Consider the following 17569-nt stretch of genomic DNA (forward strand, 5'->3'; position numbering starts at 1 on the left):
CCAAGAAAAATTGTCACACTTGATAGTGGATAGTAAGAGCTTCATATTCTCATAATTTTCCTTCATGCCAAATGCATGAGCTAAAAGAATGGATGGATATTTGTTTTCATTATGTAGTAATGCTCCTTTCAAACTTGTTTTCGAGGAGTCTGTGAACAAATGCCAATCCTCAGGTTTATGCTCAACATCCAGTGACTCGAACAAATTCTCAACATCATTGCAGAAAACTAGGTCCTCCTCTTCAGAAAACAAATGCTCAAATTCCTTTTGGCGTTGGCGAAAGAAATTTACTTTGGTGTTACCTGCAGCAGCTTCCAGCCTTTCAATGCTGAGGCTAGTAATTCTGCCTTGCTTTCACTTAAACCAAGATCCTGAACCAAATCATTTAAATCCTCATGTGTTAGAAAGTGAGGTTCATTTATAGTATCATCTTCCAAAAAATCTGGATCATTTTGTAATTCATTCTGAACATCAGGAACACTTTTAATTACTTCAGTCAATGTTATATCATCTGGTGGAATTGGTATGGGAAGTCCTGGCCCATGAAGCACCGGCCGAATTGCAGAAATTAAAGATTGATATTTAACAGTGTCTGGACTTCGAACTTATTCCAGATATATTTGTCAAGCAGAAGTAGCAATCTGTCGAATGATCCTTAGGCTCACGCCATATAGGGATTGCAAAAGGCATATGACGGGATCCTTTTAATCAGCCAGTTAATAGTGTTACACATTTAGCACAACAGATTTCCAGGGCCCATGTCTTGTTCTGGTCTATTTTGCTGTTAAAATAACAGTCATAAGCTCTTCTAACTAGAGGAGTAAAATTTGGCCTCTGCAATTTTAAAGTGAGCTCACCACACACTTAACAGAAGTTGTTTCTATCAATAAGGCACTTTCAAGATATGTTTCTTATACATTATACACTTATACACTACTCCTAACAATGCACTATTAGGTACGGTATTATACACTTCTATCACAATTCAATTGACAACGGAAGAGAGCACAGGATTAGCTTATTTCTTTAAGAAAGCGTCTATTCATCTGGGAAATTTACCTTACAATCACAGTTTTGTGAGGGAAATGTCATTGTTGTTATTCGTAAATTCACAGGCAACAATACCAAACGTTACAAGTCAATTGTTGACACAATGTAATGAAATATAAATGTAAAATACGCCTTCTAATCAGCATGTTATATACCACAAATGCTAATAAACAGGAACAAATTTATTTTCAAAATGAAAAAATAAGGTGGATGATGGAAAATTTCTGACTTCATTTTTGGACTCAGCAGATGGCAATACATAAGAAACAACCGAAATTATTTAACAAAATCATTGTTGAACCAATGATAATTAGTTATTTAGACTGGGAAGTTTTGAAATGAAAGCTCTGTATAGTTTTATTATGTATGTAGCAAACATGTTACTTTAGTTTCTTTTATTATCGTTTGTAATAAAACAGTACAAGATCAGTAAAATATGGATTGAAAATATTTGAATTTATAAATGATCATTTGTTTTGGTGAGAAGTGTTGTTACAGGAACATTTTAAATGCAAATTTCCAGTATCGATTATTTTGTTTAGAGTTTTTTTATTATAAAATAAAAAATATAATCGTTATTTGTTAGAGAACTCATAACATTAACATACATAATGAAAAAAAATCTTTAATTTTGTACTTATTCAGTGAAAAATGTTCTTACATGACTATTTCAAACATAGATTTCAGTTTTGTACACTTTTTGTATAAATAGTTCTATTGTTGATAAATGATTAAAAGTGTTACCTTTATTGTATGTACATAATTAGAAACATAGATACATTAACGTAAAGACTTTCTGTGTAATACAGAGTATTCACAAATTATCCATACAACTTCAACACTGAATTTAAAAAAATAACCATAGGAGGTATTGCGGTGAGGCCTTTTGCATTTGAAAGAGCAAAAATTAGTAGACCTGTACATGTGCACCCAGGAATTTCTCTTGGTGAGGGTCCAATAAAAGAACGTCAAGTTACATAAATGCACGCACGCACACACATACACACATACAGACCTCTTTCAATTTCTTTTTACAAAACAAAATACAGTCTTCTTGGCTTTATCTTTAATGCAGTAACAACATCTTGTGGAGAAACTGTGATATCACGATGGATGTTTAGCAAAGCAAGACCATTTAGACGATTATTTCCCATGATGTTTCTCAGGTATGACTTTAATCTCTTAAGAGTCGAAAACGACCTATCACTTGTACTTGTGGACACTGGCAATGTTAATAAAATCTTCAACAGCTCTTTCACATGAGGATAGAAATCATATTCACATGCAATATACATTTCCCACACTGACTTGTACTGTTTTCCTTTACAAAATGTGTTCCAGAGTTCAAATTCACATACCAATTCCTCATCTTGGACACAAAAATTAGTATCTACTTGAGAATAAAACTTGGCCAGAACTATAAAATCACTAGCAACCCCATCTTCCTTGATCAGACACAAAAATTTTGTCATAATGTTGTTATGTTTAGCAAATCTTGTTTTTATCTGAGACTGCATATTAGGTAGGAATGGCAAAAATACAGTCCTCCTGTAATATTCCTCAGCATTATCAGCAGGAACATTGCTGCGGAATTGTGAACGTTGTCCAGATGCACATCGAGGGATTCTAATTTCCTCTCCAAGTGACGTCAGCTGAGCAGAAACCGTCGAGAATATAGATTTAAACTGGTCTTCTGCTGCATCACTAACCTGTTATAACAAATCTAAAACATTTTCTACATGTTTAAGTGCTTTTTCCAAATTCATATCTGTCTTCTGAAGGTATTCACTTAAGGTTTTTGTTACACAGAAGAGCTTGTTGATTACGTGAAGGGAAATTAGGAATGCAGGCTTGGTCACTGAAGAATGCAGCATATCGGCTTTGGAAGATATATCCCTGTCAGTCCACAAAGAAATGGTTTTCAATGCAGGGTGGACAGCATCCATCAGTTCCATTAATACCATCACAGAGTCATGTCTTTCTATCCATCTAGTAGCACACATTTGGACGAGTTTGCTTCTTTTATTTTCAGGACAAAGCTCTTTTATACTGTTTATTAATACATCTTGCCTTTTTGGAGTGTTGAAAAATTCACACACTTTACCTACAATGCCAATGCAATTCCTGATTTCTGGAACACAACATGCATCTGATATGGCGAGGTTCAAACTGTGAGAAGCACAATGGACATATAAAGCAGCAGGGCATTCTTTAAGAATAAAGGCCTGGGCACCTTGAAACTGTCCACTCATTGCACTTGCACCATCATATCCTTGCCCTCTCATATATTTCAAATCAACATTAAATCGAGTGAGGCTCTCAAGAATTGTTCTAGCCAAATTTATTCCAGTTGTCTCAGAAACTGGAATAAACTGTAGGAATTCTTCTCTGATGCTATCATTTTCAAGGAAACGTACTGACAGAGAAAACTGTTCAGTCCCACTGACATCTACATTTTCATCAGCTAAGATAGCAAAACATCTTGCCTCATTCACTCTCACTACTATTTGGCTACGAATAATATAGTTACAGGCTGATATAATTTCATTTTGTGTTTTCCACCTTATGTAACTTGCATTTTTTCCACAGACTAATAGATGGCTCTTTAAGTTATCATCTCCTGCATCAACACGCTCCCTTAACAAAGCTCTAAAATTTCCCTCGTTATGATTTGGTGGATTTTCGAAATCAAAGGGACTGAAGTCCTTATGCCCACGTAATGGTATGCCTTGGTGGCCACGAAATATAATGGTTTTAATTATCGGGAGTATCCTTTGAACATTTACATTCCCTTGCTCTCTTCGTGCTTTATCAATCTGCAAAGAAACTGGCAATTCGTTACCTTGTTCAATAGATTTTAATTTAGTGTAAGTATCCACAGAATTCAGGTGATACTGTAACTTTTCATGCCTGTTAAAAATGTTTCACATGCATGTTTCCAATTGTCAAATGGCTGATTCACTAACCTTCCTGTTGGTGTAGCTTTGTGCATTCCAACCTCTTGAGGTGCAAACAAAACACAGTATTTACAAAATGCACCGTTTTGTTTGTCTGAATAAGCTAACCACTTCCATCGTTGGAGCCATCTCTTTTGGAAACTGAGGTTTTTTTCTTTCTTTCCAACTGGTTTTATTGGGAACATGGAATTTAGTGTCTCAAATTTCTCCCTTGATGAAAGTACTCTGTTAACAAAAGAACTTATAACTTTACCACTAGAGTCCACATTCAGTAATACCGATGTTGGGGTTGATGATGACGATGCAGACGGTTCAAAAATACCTATATTGGCATCATGTTGTAGGTTAGGTACAGTCTCAATATTGCACTTAGCCACCTTTGATGGAACCGAGCTGAAAAAACTGGTAATTTTATGTTTTTGCATTGTGAGCACTTGTGCTAATACTATTAAGTTAATATATCACATAACAGTTTTCACAACTTCACATTAATAATTCTTCTAGACACAAATACTTAGAAAAACAAACACAGACCAGTCAAATACCTCCAATACTCATTATAAGCAATGATAGATACTTTGGCAACACTGAATTCAATCTGCTAAGCAGTGATGCCAACGTGATGGTTGAAACACAGCGAGTACAGAATTGTGCATTCTTTGTTGGCTGATGGCACTCAGCTACGTTTTCAGCAGCAGAGCGCTCTAGTTACCAGTGATTATAGTAGGATGCCATTAGATGGACTTGGCTAGCAGGAAAAATCAGAAGTGTTACATACTGTACAGGACGTGAATCATGTCAGTAAAATTAGAGTAAACGGAATTATATGCTATCAACGCTTAAAAATTCAGTAAAAATGTTACAACTTTGGGGGGCGGTCTGGACCCCCATGGGTGCGCCCTTGTGTGCACCCTGTGTTGCATGTAGAACATTCAAGTGATAATCCTATTCCGCCACGTTCGCATAAGCATTCCTTCATTGGCAGTTGTAATGACTGCCTCAATCTGTTGCTTTAGATCGTTCAAATCGAGAACAGGCAGGGTCGCTGACAGGATTTATGGGCCCCTGTGCAATATTGTGCTTGGGCTCCGTTGAAAAAAAAAAGTTAAAAATGACAAGTTACCAATTATTCTGACCATAATACTGTGACTTTATTTCAACTCAACAATAGGATTTTATTCTTCCAACAATAATTCCTTTCTACAATTCACCTTAAACATTCTCGTCAACAATAGGATTTTCACTCAACACAGTATTCGTTATAGCACTCCACTGACGGCAGTGACAATTTACTTGGACTATTACGAACAACAATGAACTGTTAATCTTAACTAATATTTACAAAGCGCTATTTACAAATCAGAACTATCAGTTCTCAGTTCACAGTTCTTCTAGCTCAGTCACTCGAGTTCACAGTATCTCGAACCACAGACCTTCAGAGACAGTCCACTGTACTCGAACTCAGGTCCCTCCAACTGCGGTCCACTGCACTCGAACTCAGGTCCCTCCAACTGCGGTCCACTGCACTCGAACTCAGGCCTTCGGATGCTGACACAGTTGCGGACGCACACTCGAGTCGAACTCCGGTACACAAGACTGGCTTGCTTGCTCTGGCTTACTCACTGAATGGCTGAATAAACTGATACTGCCTCGCGTTCACTTGCACGCGTAATTTATACTCACACCACAGTTTCTGGAAAGTACGACTTCTCGAATTATCTGGCCACTTCGGACGGACTTCTCTAGAAGATTCGGGAGGGTCCGTCCCCCCTACTCCGCACGCAGCAGTTGCGCGTGCACTCTCCCCTCGTCGCGTTGGCCCTTTCCCCTCTCTTCTCTCTGCCGCGCGCCGTCCCTCAGTGCTCCGTGAAGCCCGCGCGATCTGCTCTCTTGCGGGACGCTGGTCGTGAGTTCGAATCTTACGTCGCTGTCACAATATTATTTGCAAAATAAATAAACTTTCGTCTTTTCATTGTCATTTGTTTCGTTTCGTTTTCATAAAACACTATTCTTAAACAGCTGTAATTTCTGACTTGCAGGCCAATATCAACAAACAACTCTCCATGATTTCATTGTTGCAAAATCATCAATTATATCATCAAAATTTAAAGACCTAGCAAGATCGCTCTCCAGACTAAGGAGGTCAGTCAAGGTTACTCTGTCTTTCTTGGCACATTGTTACTCTGAATACATTTTTATTTCCTTAATTTTGTTTGAAGTTGGTGTGAAATTGAGCGTTGCTAGTGAAGGTGCAGAAAATAAACCAATTTCAAGCCCATCTGTTCAGGTTGTGAAAAATGAAGACAGTTCATACTTAGAAATTAATAGTGATGGTTGTGGCTGTCTAGAAAAAAATTCTGATAACAGTAGTATTGAATCAGAACAAGCAAACAATAGTAAAAGTGATGTGTTAATATGTGCAAGTGAAACAAATTTACCCACACTAGTTCCTAACTCTGAGTCATGGCAAGTAACATGCGACCTTGGAAAACTAAAAAGTGGCAGACAAATTGTGTCACTGAACGTGTTGTTCGAAAAAGTACCCCCAACCTGCCTAATAACCTTCTAAGTAACGGAACAAGAGCCTTTCCAGTATTATTTTCAAAACTCATGATTGGAGAATGTATTCCCAGAGACTGGCTAGTGTGAAGTGAAACAAATCAGTCACTGCATTATTTTCCCTCATTTGTTTCACTCCTCACTAGCCAGTCTCTGAGAACACATTCTCCATTCTTGAGTTTTGAAAATACTGTAATACTGTTTTTGGAAAGGCTCTTGTTTTCGAACAACACATTCAATGACACTACTGTTACTTTTTAGTTTCACACAATGTCAAACAAAGTTCTACTCCCTTTCCTAATATCTTCCAATTTTTGTGTCTCTCCTTGCACTTCTCAGCTCCCAATCTATGCTTCTACTTGTCCATTGTCCACTGGTAACACTAATGAACAGAATTTACTAGAAAAACGACAACCAAAAGACGAAAGTTCCGTTACGAAACATACTACAGTATGTAGGCCCTACTAAAAAGGAAACGTAAACCTCCAGCTTGGATTTGGGAGAGTCCACTAGCATATTGTGGTGGGCTGGCAGGGGTTGGTACTTAAGAATACAAGCCAATTGAACATGTTCAGTACAAGCGATGGGGACATATTTCAGGCAAATCCCGGAGCTCTCAAGCATTGTGTCGATGATTGTTAATGTGGGAAACTGATATTCTATTATATAAAAGTTAAACATTTACATAATGAAGTGGTAATTTGTATTAATTCTGCTATTGTTGGTTAATATGTCTGATTTATGTAACAAATGTTCTAACAAAATTTTATAGTACTGGTATGTATTTGCGAATAATTATTCATGATAATAAAAAGTAATCAGACTCACTTAATCTGACGGGCCCATATGCACTTGCCCCCTTTATCTCCCCTTCTTGCGGCCCTGAGAACAGGTGTTTGGTACACAATGTCTTTGATGTAACCCCATAAGAAGTCTATAGGGTTGATATTTGGCGAGTGAGATGGTCCTGGAAACAGGCCATCTCTGCCAATCCACCTTCCGGGAAACTGCTCATCCAAAACTTCATGCACAGCCAAACCACAGTGTGGCAGTGCTCCATGCTGTTGGAAGATGACTTCAGTTTAATGTCTTCCAGTTGCGGGACAACTAATTCAATGAGCATGTCCAGGTACACATTGGCTGTGACTGTCTTTTCTAGAAAGAATGGTCCAAGGATTCGATTGAACATCACCAGAGCCCAATGTCCCACACATTTCCAGAACCACAATGTACCTGGATGGGAAGATTTGGAGCAGGACGTTCTTGTAACCATTTTATGTTGTGGTAGTTTTCGGGTTTAGATTTAGCATAATTGTATATTAATTCTGTGCTCCTTAAAAACCCTATCACGCTCCCAGCAGGAATAACTGTCGCCCTTTGACCTGTTCTCTCATTCACTTTCATACTTTGCACTGTATAATGTTTACCAACTTTTTTTTACGTTACAGTGAGTGTGTACTACCCATGTCTCATTGGAGTCATTGGTATACATTGTCTCATTGGAGTCATTGGTATACATAATCAGTTTTCCAGGACACTCGTAATTCTAGGTAATGCAGTCTGTCGTGCAATAATGATATGATGTTCCATTAAAATATGTCTTCCATTTTACATCTTTAAAGTTTAAATCCTATACTTTTAATCAAATGTCATAGTGTGTATTTCTTTCCTTGAAATTAATTATTTTTTTTTTTTTTGTGAATAACATTAAGATTTTTTGCAATATTGGAATCTCTCTTCACTGTTCATAAACTTTTAGAAATGTTCTGCACACAACACATTTTGCAAACTCGTCCAAGTGTACTATTTTCGAACGTGGCCAACATTTTTCTGGTGTGAAAACTTTTTCCCACTCCTTTTCTTTCTTTCTTTTCAAACTGTGGATATACAGGTTGTTTCCGAGGTGGTGTTACAAACTTTCAGGGATGATGGCGAAGGGCACATGTATTAATTTGAGATGAGGAACCATGGTTCGGAAATGACTGAGTCGAAAGATATAAGCAAAAATAGTTGTGCGGAAATGGAATTGTAATTTGGCACCACGTGCCCTCCTTCCCTTAACCTTTGGAACAGTCGTGGAAAGATGGTATGGGCCGGATGTCTCCTACGTGGGTACTTGCCCTGATACAATCTGTGATCTTGTCTACTGTTCTCATTGGCTCATCCATATTCGAAAATCAGGTCTGCTTATTCTGCTCTCTTATACTCATCCATTTCACTAGGACTGATCGACTGGACACTGCAACTTGTACACATACACTGCTGTCTACAGACGTGCATATCAGGAGCGACCATGTCCATTACACATTACGTTATCTGCATTGATTTAGTGTAGTTTCCTGTCCCCATCCCTCAGACAGCGCACTGAATGGAATACTGTAAGTAGACAATGTAAACAACGTCAGATGAATACAGTATATGTAAGATGTACAGATAAATACTCATAAATAAGGTGTACAGAGGAATAAAATTATTTCATTTCCACACAACTATTTTTGCTTGTAACTTTCGACTCGATCATTTCCGGACCAGGGTTCCTTATCTCTAATTGAAACATATGCCCTTTGCCATCATCCCTGAAAGTTTGTAACACCACCTGTATATGCCAAACGGTTCTAACACTTTCCCCTTATGCACTTTGCAGCTCTTTCTACTGTTCTGTGTAAGGGAATAACGAGATCTTTCTTCTATACAGAATTATAGTAACTTACATCACAGTTCTACGTTCAAAATGTGGATTTTACATGTGACTTCTTCTTTAGAGTTTCCCTATTGTTACTGTGCTGTTGAACGCAACAGACAGCGAGTAATTGTTTTCATCCAGTGCTCTACAGAATTTTCATTGCATCATGCAATATGATCCGTTTACTAAGAAATATTTATGCTTTAGTTCACATACTGGTCACCAACAGTAATTTATGCACCAACTATACTTAAAGACATGATTTCTTTTGTTTTCTCAGTCTCTTTGTTTTAAATCTCCAATTAAGTTACTTTATTTTGTATATATGTGTAAGAATTATCACCTGTCTTCATTCATCTTTTCCTCACTTCTTGACCTATCTCATAGGGATGAGCTATATCGTAACTTTACGAAAAATTATGAAACTAATATTGAATGAATGAGCAGTTAATGATTGTTGCAAAATGATCTGATATAAACGAACATGTATAACATATCAGTACACGAAACTAGTATTTATTCTATTTACTTTTATTCTCTTAAAAAAGTGCATTTAATTTTAATACAGGAAAAGAAATCTACAATTAAAACTTTATGTTTGCTGATCCTGAAATTACTAGAAATATGGAGATAGAATAAGAATTTTGTTCAAATTATAATGGGTGAACTCCAACTTGATGAAAATTGTTGTAATTCTCGAAGAAGTTTTCAAGTTGACCAACTTGGATTGTACGAATTTTCTACCCAGTCTTTATTTCTAAGTTACCAGCTTTCAATCCATTGATATGAAAGGAGTGCTTGTGCACTGAAGCATTACATACAAGCATATACATGAACATTTCAGATAACTTTGGAAGTTTTACAAGAGTGGTTTGACAGTTGAATCGTACTAAAAACACGTAATGACGTCATTCCTCTGGCACCAAGATGAACTGACTGAAACAACAGTGAAAATTACGTCAGTTGCAGTTGAAAGCTTTATGAAGAAGGATGTGTTTTGTTTCATCCATAGCGTACTCTGTGTTTAACCCATTATTGCCCAGATAAAAAAAATGAATTCATAATCATATAATTTTATAATATTATAATTGTTACACCTTACTGAGTACAAATACACAAAAATTACAATTTTGTCTCTTTCGGTATATTAGATATGACCTGTATGATATAACATACGCTGGGCAGTTACAATATCAGTTTCATACAAATACTTAATAGGCCCCTACAATGTAAGAAAGGAATTTTGAACTAATATTTGAACAATATATCCATGTCTAATCACTTTAATTATTATTTTAGATACTTCAACAACATTTTTTTTCGGTTTTCTTCATTTTATAGGATATTTTAGAAAACAAGTATCAAGATGAAGATCAACATTACATTTGACGCAACAACATTTAGCACATTTCCCACGGTAAGCACATCTGCGCCGAGTGCTTTACCAGATAACTAGGCGATCAAGTCTATAATAACGTATTTCATTGAGAACTTGGTTTCTCCCTTTAGATGTTACAGTCTTAGAAATGCCCATTAGTGGTGTTGCAAGCAATGACTTTTCAATTTGTCTTGTGAATTCCATCAAAAGATATTCCCTTCTGATATTATCCGTACAGCATCCACAAGTTCACTACTGATCCGTTGATATAAAATCTGATAAGTGGCCAGTACCATTTCTTGGACCATAGTCGAAGTCGATAGAGTCCTCTCAATTTGCTAAACATGTCCACACCACCTATACACGCATTATACACTTTTATAACTTTCGGGTGTTGAACAATGATTTTCTCTTATCCTTAGTTCTCCACCGTGAGCATAAGTCTAAAGAAACTACATCTAGTGTTGCTGCATTTGTTGCTATAGTGACCTGAGCATTGTCATTCCATCGTCAGATCACTAGATGTGTCTTTGATGGCATGGCAAGTATCTCTAACGGATTTTTTTCAGATCCTTTGGAGGTGCCTTTTCAATTCCATCAGCTGTTATAATTCCAAAGCACGTGCTATTTACTACTGAAAATTTTTACAATAACCAAAAGGAAGTGAAATAATTGTCTATAAACAATTTGCTGTCATCAGGTAGCAATCCAACACAAATGATCTATGTAATAGCATTTCCTAGAGTCATCCCTGGTGCTCGTTCGACTCTCCCTGTATACGGTTCGAACTTTATAAGGTACCCTGCAGGCGTCATCAAGCACGGAGGCTTATACCCAAATCAGATTGTTTTTCATCTTATAAATTGCTTGATACTGTGATCACAAAAATATGGTTTCATTGCTTCGTCAACTGAATATGAATTTGGATCAATGTCAACCATGTTCCGGAACATTTCATTTAGACGATTGAAGAGTGGCCTAAGTTTGTATATTTTATCATTCTTTTCAACTGTGTTATTGTGATTGAAATGAATGAAATGATGAACTGTTTCAAATTTGTTTCTGGTGATACAGTTTGCAACTAGAATGTTATGGCTATCAGGACGAATTTCCCAATACATTCTTCACGAAGGCAATTAGAGATATCCATACAAAAGCAAAATGCCAAGGTATTGATACATGTCTTCCATAGATCCCATGATATATTGATAATCTTTCATTACGGCATATTTCACAGTTTCTCGAATTGTGTGAGTAATAAACAACAGTAAGCTAAATGCCAGCACTGTCTCGAGTAGCCTACTCACTCACCCTGCGCGGAAGGGATAATACGTCAGTATTCAATAGTATACCCCTTTCACCTCTTTCCAGGGGTTGGAGTTAAAACTCCACTTTTGAACACCTCTGCTCTAGGCTTATAGTTTGCAAGTTTTTTGCCGTCCATTTCACACATGCTTCAAGGAGAATTCATCTAACAGAATATACAGAAAATGACATCGTTACTGCTCAGCGTATGATATATCATACCATATTTAGAAACTGAAATTGCTATATTGGAGTGTAGGCTTTCACGGCTGGCGTCAATAGTAGAAAAGTTTTCCGGGCTATGAGGCCGTGGTCTGTTGGTTGTGAGACCAAACGTTTCGTTCACTGCTGCGGTGAACATCTTCAGTGGTGTCTATTGCTGGTGCGGCTGGTTCTACTGCGTGTGGTGCCGATTGCCGTCTGCGCTGGCTGCATCGTTGTATATATAATGCGGGAGGGGGGGGGCTTGCTGTTGTCGCCTCGGTCCGCGCTCGAATGTGCTTCGCGGGCAGGTTTGCTGTTTTCCACGCGCTCCGCGTCCGGGGTTGTGTTGTTTAATTGTGCTACGCGGGCGGGTTTGATGTTGGTTTTTCTTAATGCCGGATACCAGGCCTTGTTAACCTTGAGGCCTTCTTCTTTTCGATTGAAATTGTTCTTATGTTTATATATTTCAATCGCCTCTCGGTGTAGCCTCGCGTAGAAATGTGGTGTGTCGCTGAGTGTATCGGTGTCTTCGAACCTAATTTTATGTTCGCCTTCCAGATAAGCATGTTCAGCTACAGCCGACTTATCTACGTAGCCAAGGCGGCAGTTTCTTCTATGTTCGGAGATCCAAGTCTTGAAGCTCCGCTGCGTCGTCCCTATGTAAACTGCTCCACATGAACACGGGATCCTGTAGACCCCCGCAGAAGATAATCTGTCGCGTTTGTTCTTGGCTGAGCGTAGGCTGTTGCGTATCTGCTTGGTGGGCAGGAAGATAGTGTCCACCTTGTGCCGGTTGAGGATCTTGCTTATCCGGTCCGTAACTTGCTTGTAATAGGGCAAGACCACCGTGCCTCTCTTCGTATGGTCTTGGCCTGACTCCGGTGTCGTCTTCTTCCTTGGTTTCAAGGCCCTTTTTAACTCTGTCCTGGCGTAGGCATTTGCTATGCTTCTATACAAAGATACATGTGCACCAAATGGCCTGAATTATTCACGAATACCTAACAAGTAATATTAGCACTAGATTCATAATTCATGATACAATTTATATTGAAAATAAGTACCTTTATTCCAATCAATGTTTTCTTTTCTTTAAGATCCAAACTCGAAACCTCATACCAACAAGAGAAACGATCACAGAGCATTTAACAATGCCTGAATCTGAAACCACATCCATGTACTGCCTACATGAAAAAAATTGTTAACTTGAAGTCAAAGGGAAATGAATGAAAAAATATTTTTGACGCTGGGCATTAATGGGTTAAATAACGAGAGCTAAAAATGGAGCCTGCAGATGTCTCAGGTACCATACTGTTACTGTTGAAGTCAAAGGTCGTGCATTAAGATCGAAATTTTACGCAGCAAAAACCCTACAGAAATTCATAGTGCTTTAAGTAAAGTTTGTGGTGAGTTCACAGTGGACCATAGCACAGTTTCTCATTGAGCTCATCATTTTCGTGATAGTTGTATAAGGTAGACTTTGATCCAAGACCAGGAAGGCCGAAAACATCAACAGATGAACGAAGTATGAAACTTGTGGCAGATGCTCTGAAAAAGATCATAGTGCGACATGTGGGGAACTTTCTGAAACCGTGAGGATTTCACCGTCAGTATTCCATATTCTGATAGATGATTTAAAGAAGAAAAAAAATTCTGCGCGATGGGCCCCTCACTGCTTGACTGCTGAACAAAAGCAGAAATGCCTGGATATTGCAACCTGCTGAAGCAAAGATTCGATGTTGAAGGTCAAGTATTCTTGCATCAAATTGTCGCTATTGATGAAACTTGGGTTAGAGACTTTGAGCCAGAGTTTACATCATAGTCCAACAAGTGAAGAGGTTCAGCTTCCCCACGACCAAAAAAATTTTGATGCCCTCAAAGATTCGACATTGAAGGTCACGCATTCTTGCGTCGAATTGTCGCTGTTGTTGAAACTTGAGTTGGAGACTTTGAGCCAGAATTGAAATCACAGTCCAATGAGTGGAGAGGTTCAGCTTCCCCATGACCAAAAAAATGTCAATACCCTCAATCAAAAGTGAAGCAAATGTTGATGTTTGCTTATGATCACCAAGAAATCATCATGACAGATAGAGCCCCATGTGGAACAAGTGTCACAGCAGGTATTATCGTAACTTCATGCAAAATCTATGCAGAAAAATGCACAAAAACCAATCTCAGTTGCTCGAAGTTGGGCCACTGATTCTCCATGACAATGTTCGCCTGCACATCGTGAATGTTATAACCCAAAAGCTGCGCAAATATGGATGGGAAGTGTTACCTAATGCTCTCTACAGTCCAGACATGAATCCACCCGACTTTACTTGTTTCCAAAGTTTAAATAACCTATGTGTGGACGTCGTTTTGCTTCTCTGGAAGAGCTTTCTGCCACCATTACCCCAATCATTTGACAGATAAACAGAAGTGGTGCCTTGGATGGAATATTAAGCTTCCCAGATGTTGGGATTCAGTCATTGAGAACCAGGGAGACTATATTGAAAAATTGTAAAGAGATGCTGTGAAAAAAAATAAACGTGTAAGTAAAAAAAGATAATGTGCATTAATTATGAAATAACCCTCATATATGAAATGCTTGCACCACAGCTATGATTAGAGGTGGAAGTTGAGGATACTTTAGGGTCAGTTAGATTTCTTATTGTGAAGTGTGAAGCTCAGGCTAGTGGAATTTACGAAATGTGCAGATTCTTTTTTTAAATGATTCGGAGTATCCATCTCTGTACAATTATACTCAGAACCCTTAACATATTGACTGTTCTATTATTTAATTCCGCCAGCATTGCTTCAAAATAGCCTAATTTTGAACTGTGGAAATTATTTTATCTTCATTACACCATATCCACTCGTAATTCAAAGAACGAGATCTTTGGTTATATGGGTGGAGTTGTTTCATATGTAGAGATACATTCTTATTTTTTATTGTTATGGGTTTTTCTCTTGAAAATTGAAACTATTTTATTGCTTTTTATCTTTTATTTGGGTGGTAATAGGATAATAAAGTATGGTTATTGTTACAGATTCAAGGTGTTCCTTTGACTTCAAAGAAGCCTGTTGAGAAGAATCTACCTCCTAGAGGCAGAAAACGAAAATGCAGTAGAAGACAACAGCTTTTTGAGGTAACTATTTCACAGTGAATCAATATTAATGAGTCTAATGATCAGGGGTCCTAATGTGCTACCTATACTATGCTGTAGCAAAAACATAATTTTGTTAAAATAAATGTTGTTGTTGATGATGTAAATGCAAGTTAACATTGCTCTGTAAAAACATTACGAATCGACTCAGTTTTCAGATGGCATTAGATTGCAACAATTATACAGCATGCTGAGTTTCTGTGTAGTGAGAGCTGCACACACATTGAATGTTGATGGAGGTTAAAATATCCTTAAGCAAATGACGCATTCTCCCAGCAGCACTAGAAACTGTTTGTAAATATATTTTTCTTCTGAGAATTCAAGTTTAATGGCATCTAATATCTTGTACTATAACAGATATTATTATTATTATTATTATTATTATTATTATTATTACTGTTATTATTATTATTATTATTATTATTATTATTATTATTATTATTATTATTATTATTATTATTATTATTATTATTATTATTATTATTATTATTATTATTATTCCAGCTGATGATGCAATGAATTCATTGTGATTCTGAAGGCTAACAAATATCTCATATTATCTTCTCTCTTATCTTCTTGCATTTTGCTATTAGCTTTTATTCTATGGTCTGAGAGTTTGTTAACTAATCCATTCTGTATGAGAAATCTGTGGTGTTTGGTCAGAACATGGTAACAAAATGGTAATTTCCTGCTATCTACACCTACTGGTAGGCTACTTAGAAGTTATAGAAAAGCATGAGCATGTGGATATAATTAAACAGTGCTCTAATCTATGTTATTTTCATTCACATTTGTATGTAAACTAGAATTCTGATTTTTAAAGGAAAAGTGAAAGTAAAAATGCTTGTATCTCAAAACAGCTTTTTTTGGAGTTATCATGTTCTAACCGAAACACCACAGAAATATGGAAGAAAAAATTGAAGTGAGAACTACATCTGATTTGATTATAAACCATAAAGCAAAAAGCAGGAAAAACTGTGCGTAAAATATAAAATTTCACAGGATACATTATTATGACAGCAGTTGGATATGTAGTTGTGAAATAAGGAATGCTCTTTTCTGTTTCCCTTGTCTTCTCTTAGGGTCGTATTCATAAATGAGACTTTGGATGAATACTTCCCAAAGTCGACTTTCGTAGTAAAGTTTAACTTTGTTAAAAGTCCTATTCATAGACAATACTTCTGAGACTTTGACTTTGACTTCGGTAAGTCGAGATTTGACGATCTTGTTCTAATGTTGGCAATCACAATTCAAAACTAATTAAATTAATAGATGATTGAAATAGAGTAGGCATTGCCACAATCAAAGCCATATTTTGAGTCACAAATCAATGAAACAATTGAACATTGGTACATGTTAAGCAATTGTTAACCATTCTTGCAGCTTTACATAAGAATAATAAAGTTATTCGAGAGCTTAGTGTGAAACTAACATAAGTACAAAAATTGACAATTTTAGGTCTTTACATCAATCGATAATAATTTGTTCTTCTACGTAGTCACAAAAAACGTAATTCGTAACTACAAAACATGATGATATAGTTCATCTGAAATAGTATTGCCTGTTAAGAATTTTCTTGTGAATAAAACATCGATTGTAGTTATGCTAGTTTTACATAAACCCCCAAATTGTTTCATTATAAAATAATTTTTTTGAAGATATGGAAGATAAGAAGATGCCACCAATGATAGATTATGAAAGAGACATATTATCCTGCTGACAGTTGGCAGATTTATTCCTTGCATGTCTGTAGAAATTACTTAAAAGTTTTCTGAAATCAATATGCAGAAAACATTATTATGACGACTGCAGGGATTATAAATAACTGCATATGTGCATATCCAACTATATAACCTATCCTCTATAGAATTAAGTACTAAAAATCAATATTAAGCTATCAATCCTTACCTATAGTGTAAGATCGCGATGAAATAAGTTGTATTTATGGTGGAACAGATTATTATTCATCAGTGAAAGTTGAAACATGACGAGGATATCTAATACTGTCTGTTTATCAAATTTGTACCTTGATTTGAATTTATAATCTATAATACGCTAAGTAACACGACCAGCTTTAATAATCTCCTAAATGTCCTGAATATTCTTGGAAAATTCAACAATTTTTCAAATATCAGTCATTTTCCTTATGTCTACGAACGAAAGTCAAAGTCAAAGTCTAGAGTTTCGGCGACTTCGAAGTAAAGCCAGGATTGAAGTTTACTTTTGTCAAGGTGTCACCTGTGAATAGGAAAATGGTGACTTTGTACTTTCCAAAGTCAACTTTGGT

At 36.8% G+C, this 17569-nt stretch overlaps 1 protein-coding gene across 3 annotated transcripts in view; it reads left to right on the forward strand.

Moving 5' to 3' along the window:
* Positions 1 to 17569, forward strand: part of LOC138701438 (uncharacterized) — a 56616-nt gene that overhangs the window by 25192 nt on the left and 13855 nt on the right. For all 3 annotated transcript variants that reach the window (XM_069828322.1, XM_069828320.1, XM_069828321.1), the window contains exon 4: positions 15166 to 15264. In XM_069828322.1, the coding sequence (XP_069684423.1) occupies positions 15166 to 15264 (99 nt within the window). The remainder of the gene's footprint in view (positions 1 to 15165; positions 15265 to 17569) is intronic.

Source organism: Periplaneta americana, chromosome 6 (assembly GCF_040183065.1).
Source record: "Periplaneta americana isolate PAMFEO1 chromosome 6, P.americana_PAMFEO1_priV1, whole genome shotgun sequence".
NCBI lineage: Eukaryota > Metazoa > Arthropoda > Insecta > Blattodea > Blattidae > Periplaneta > Periplaneta americana.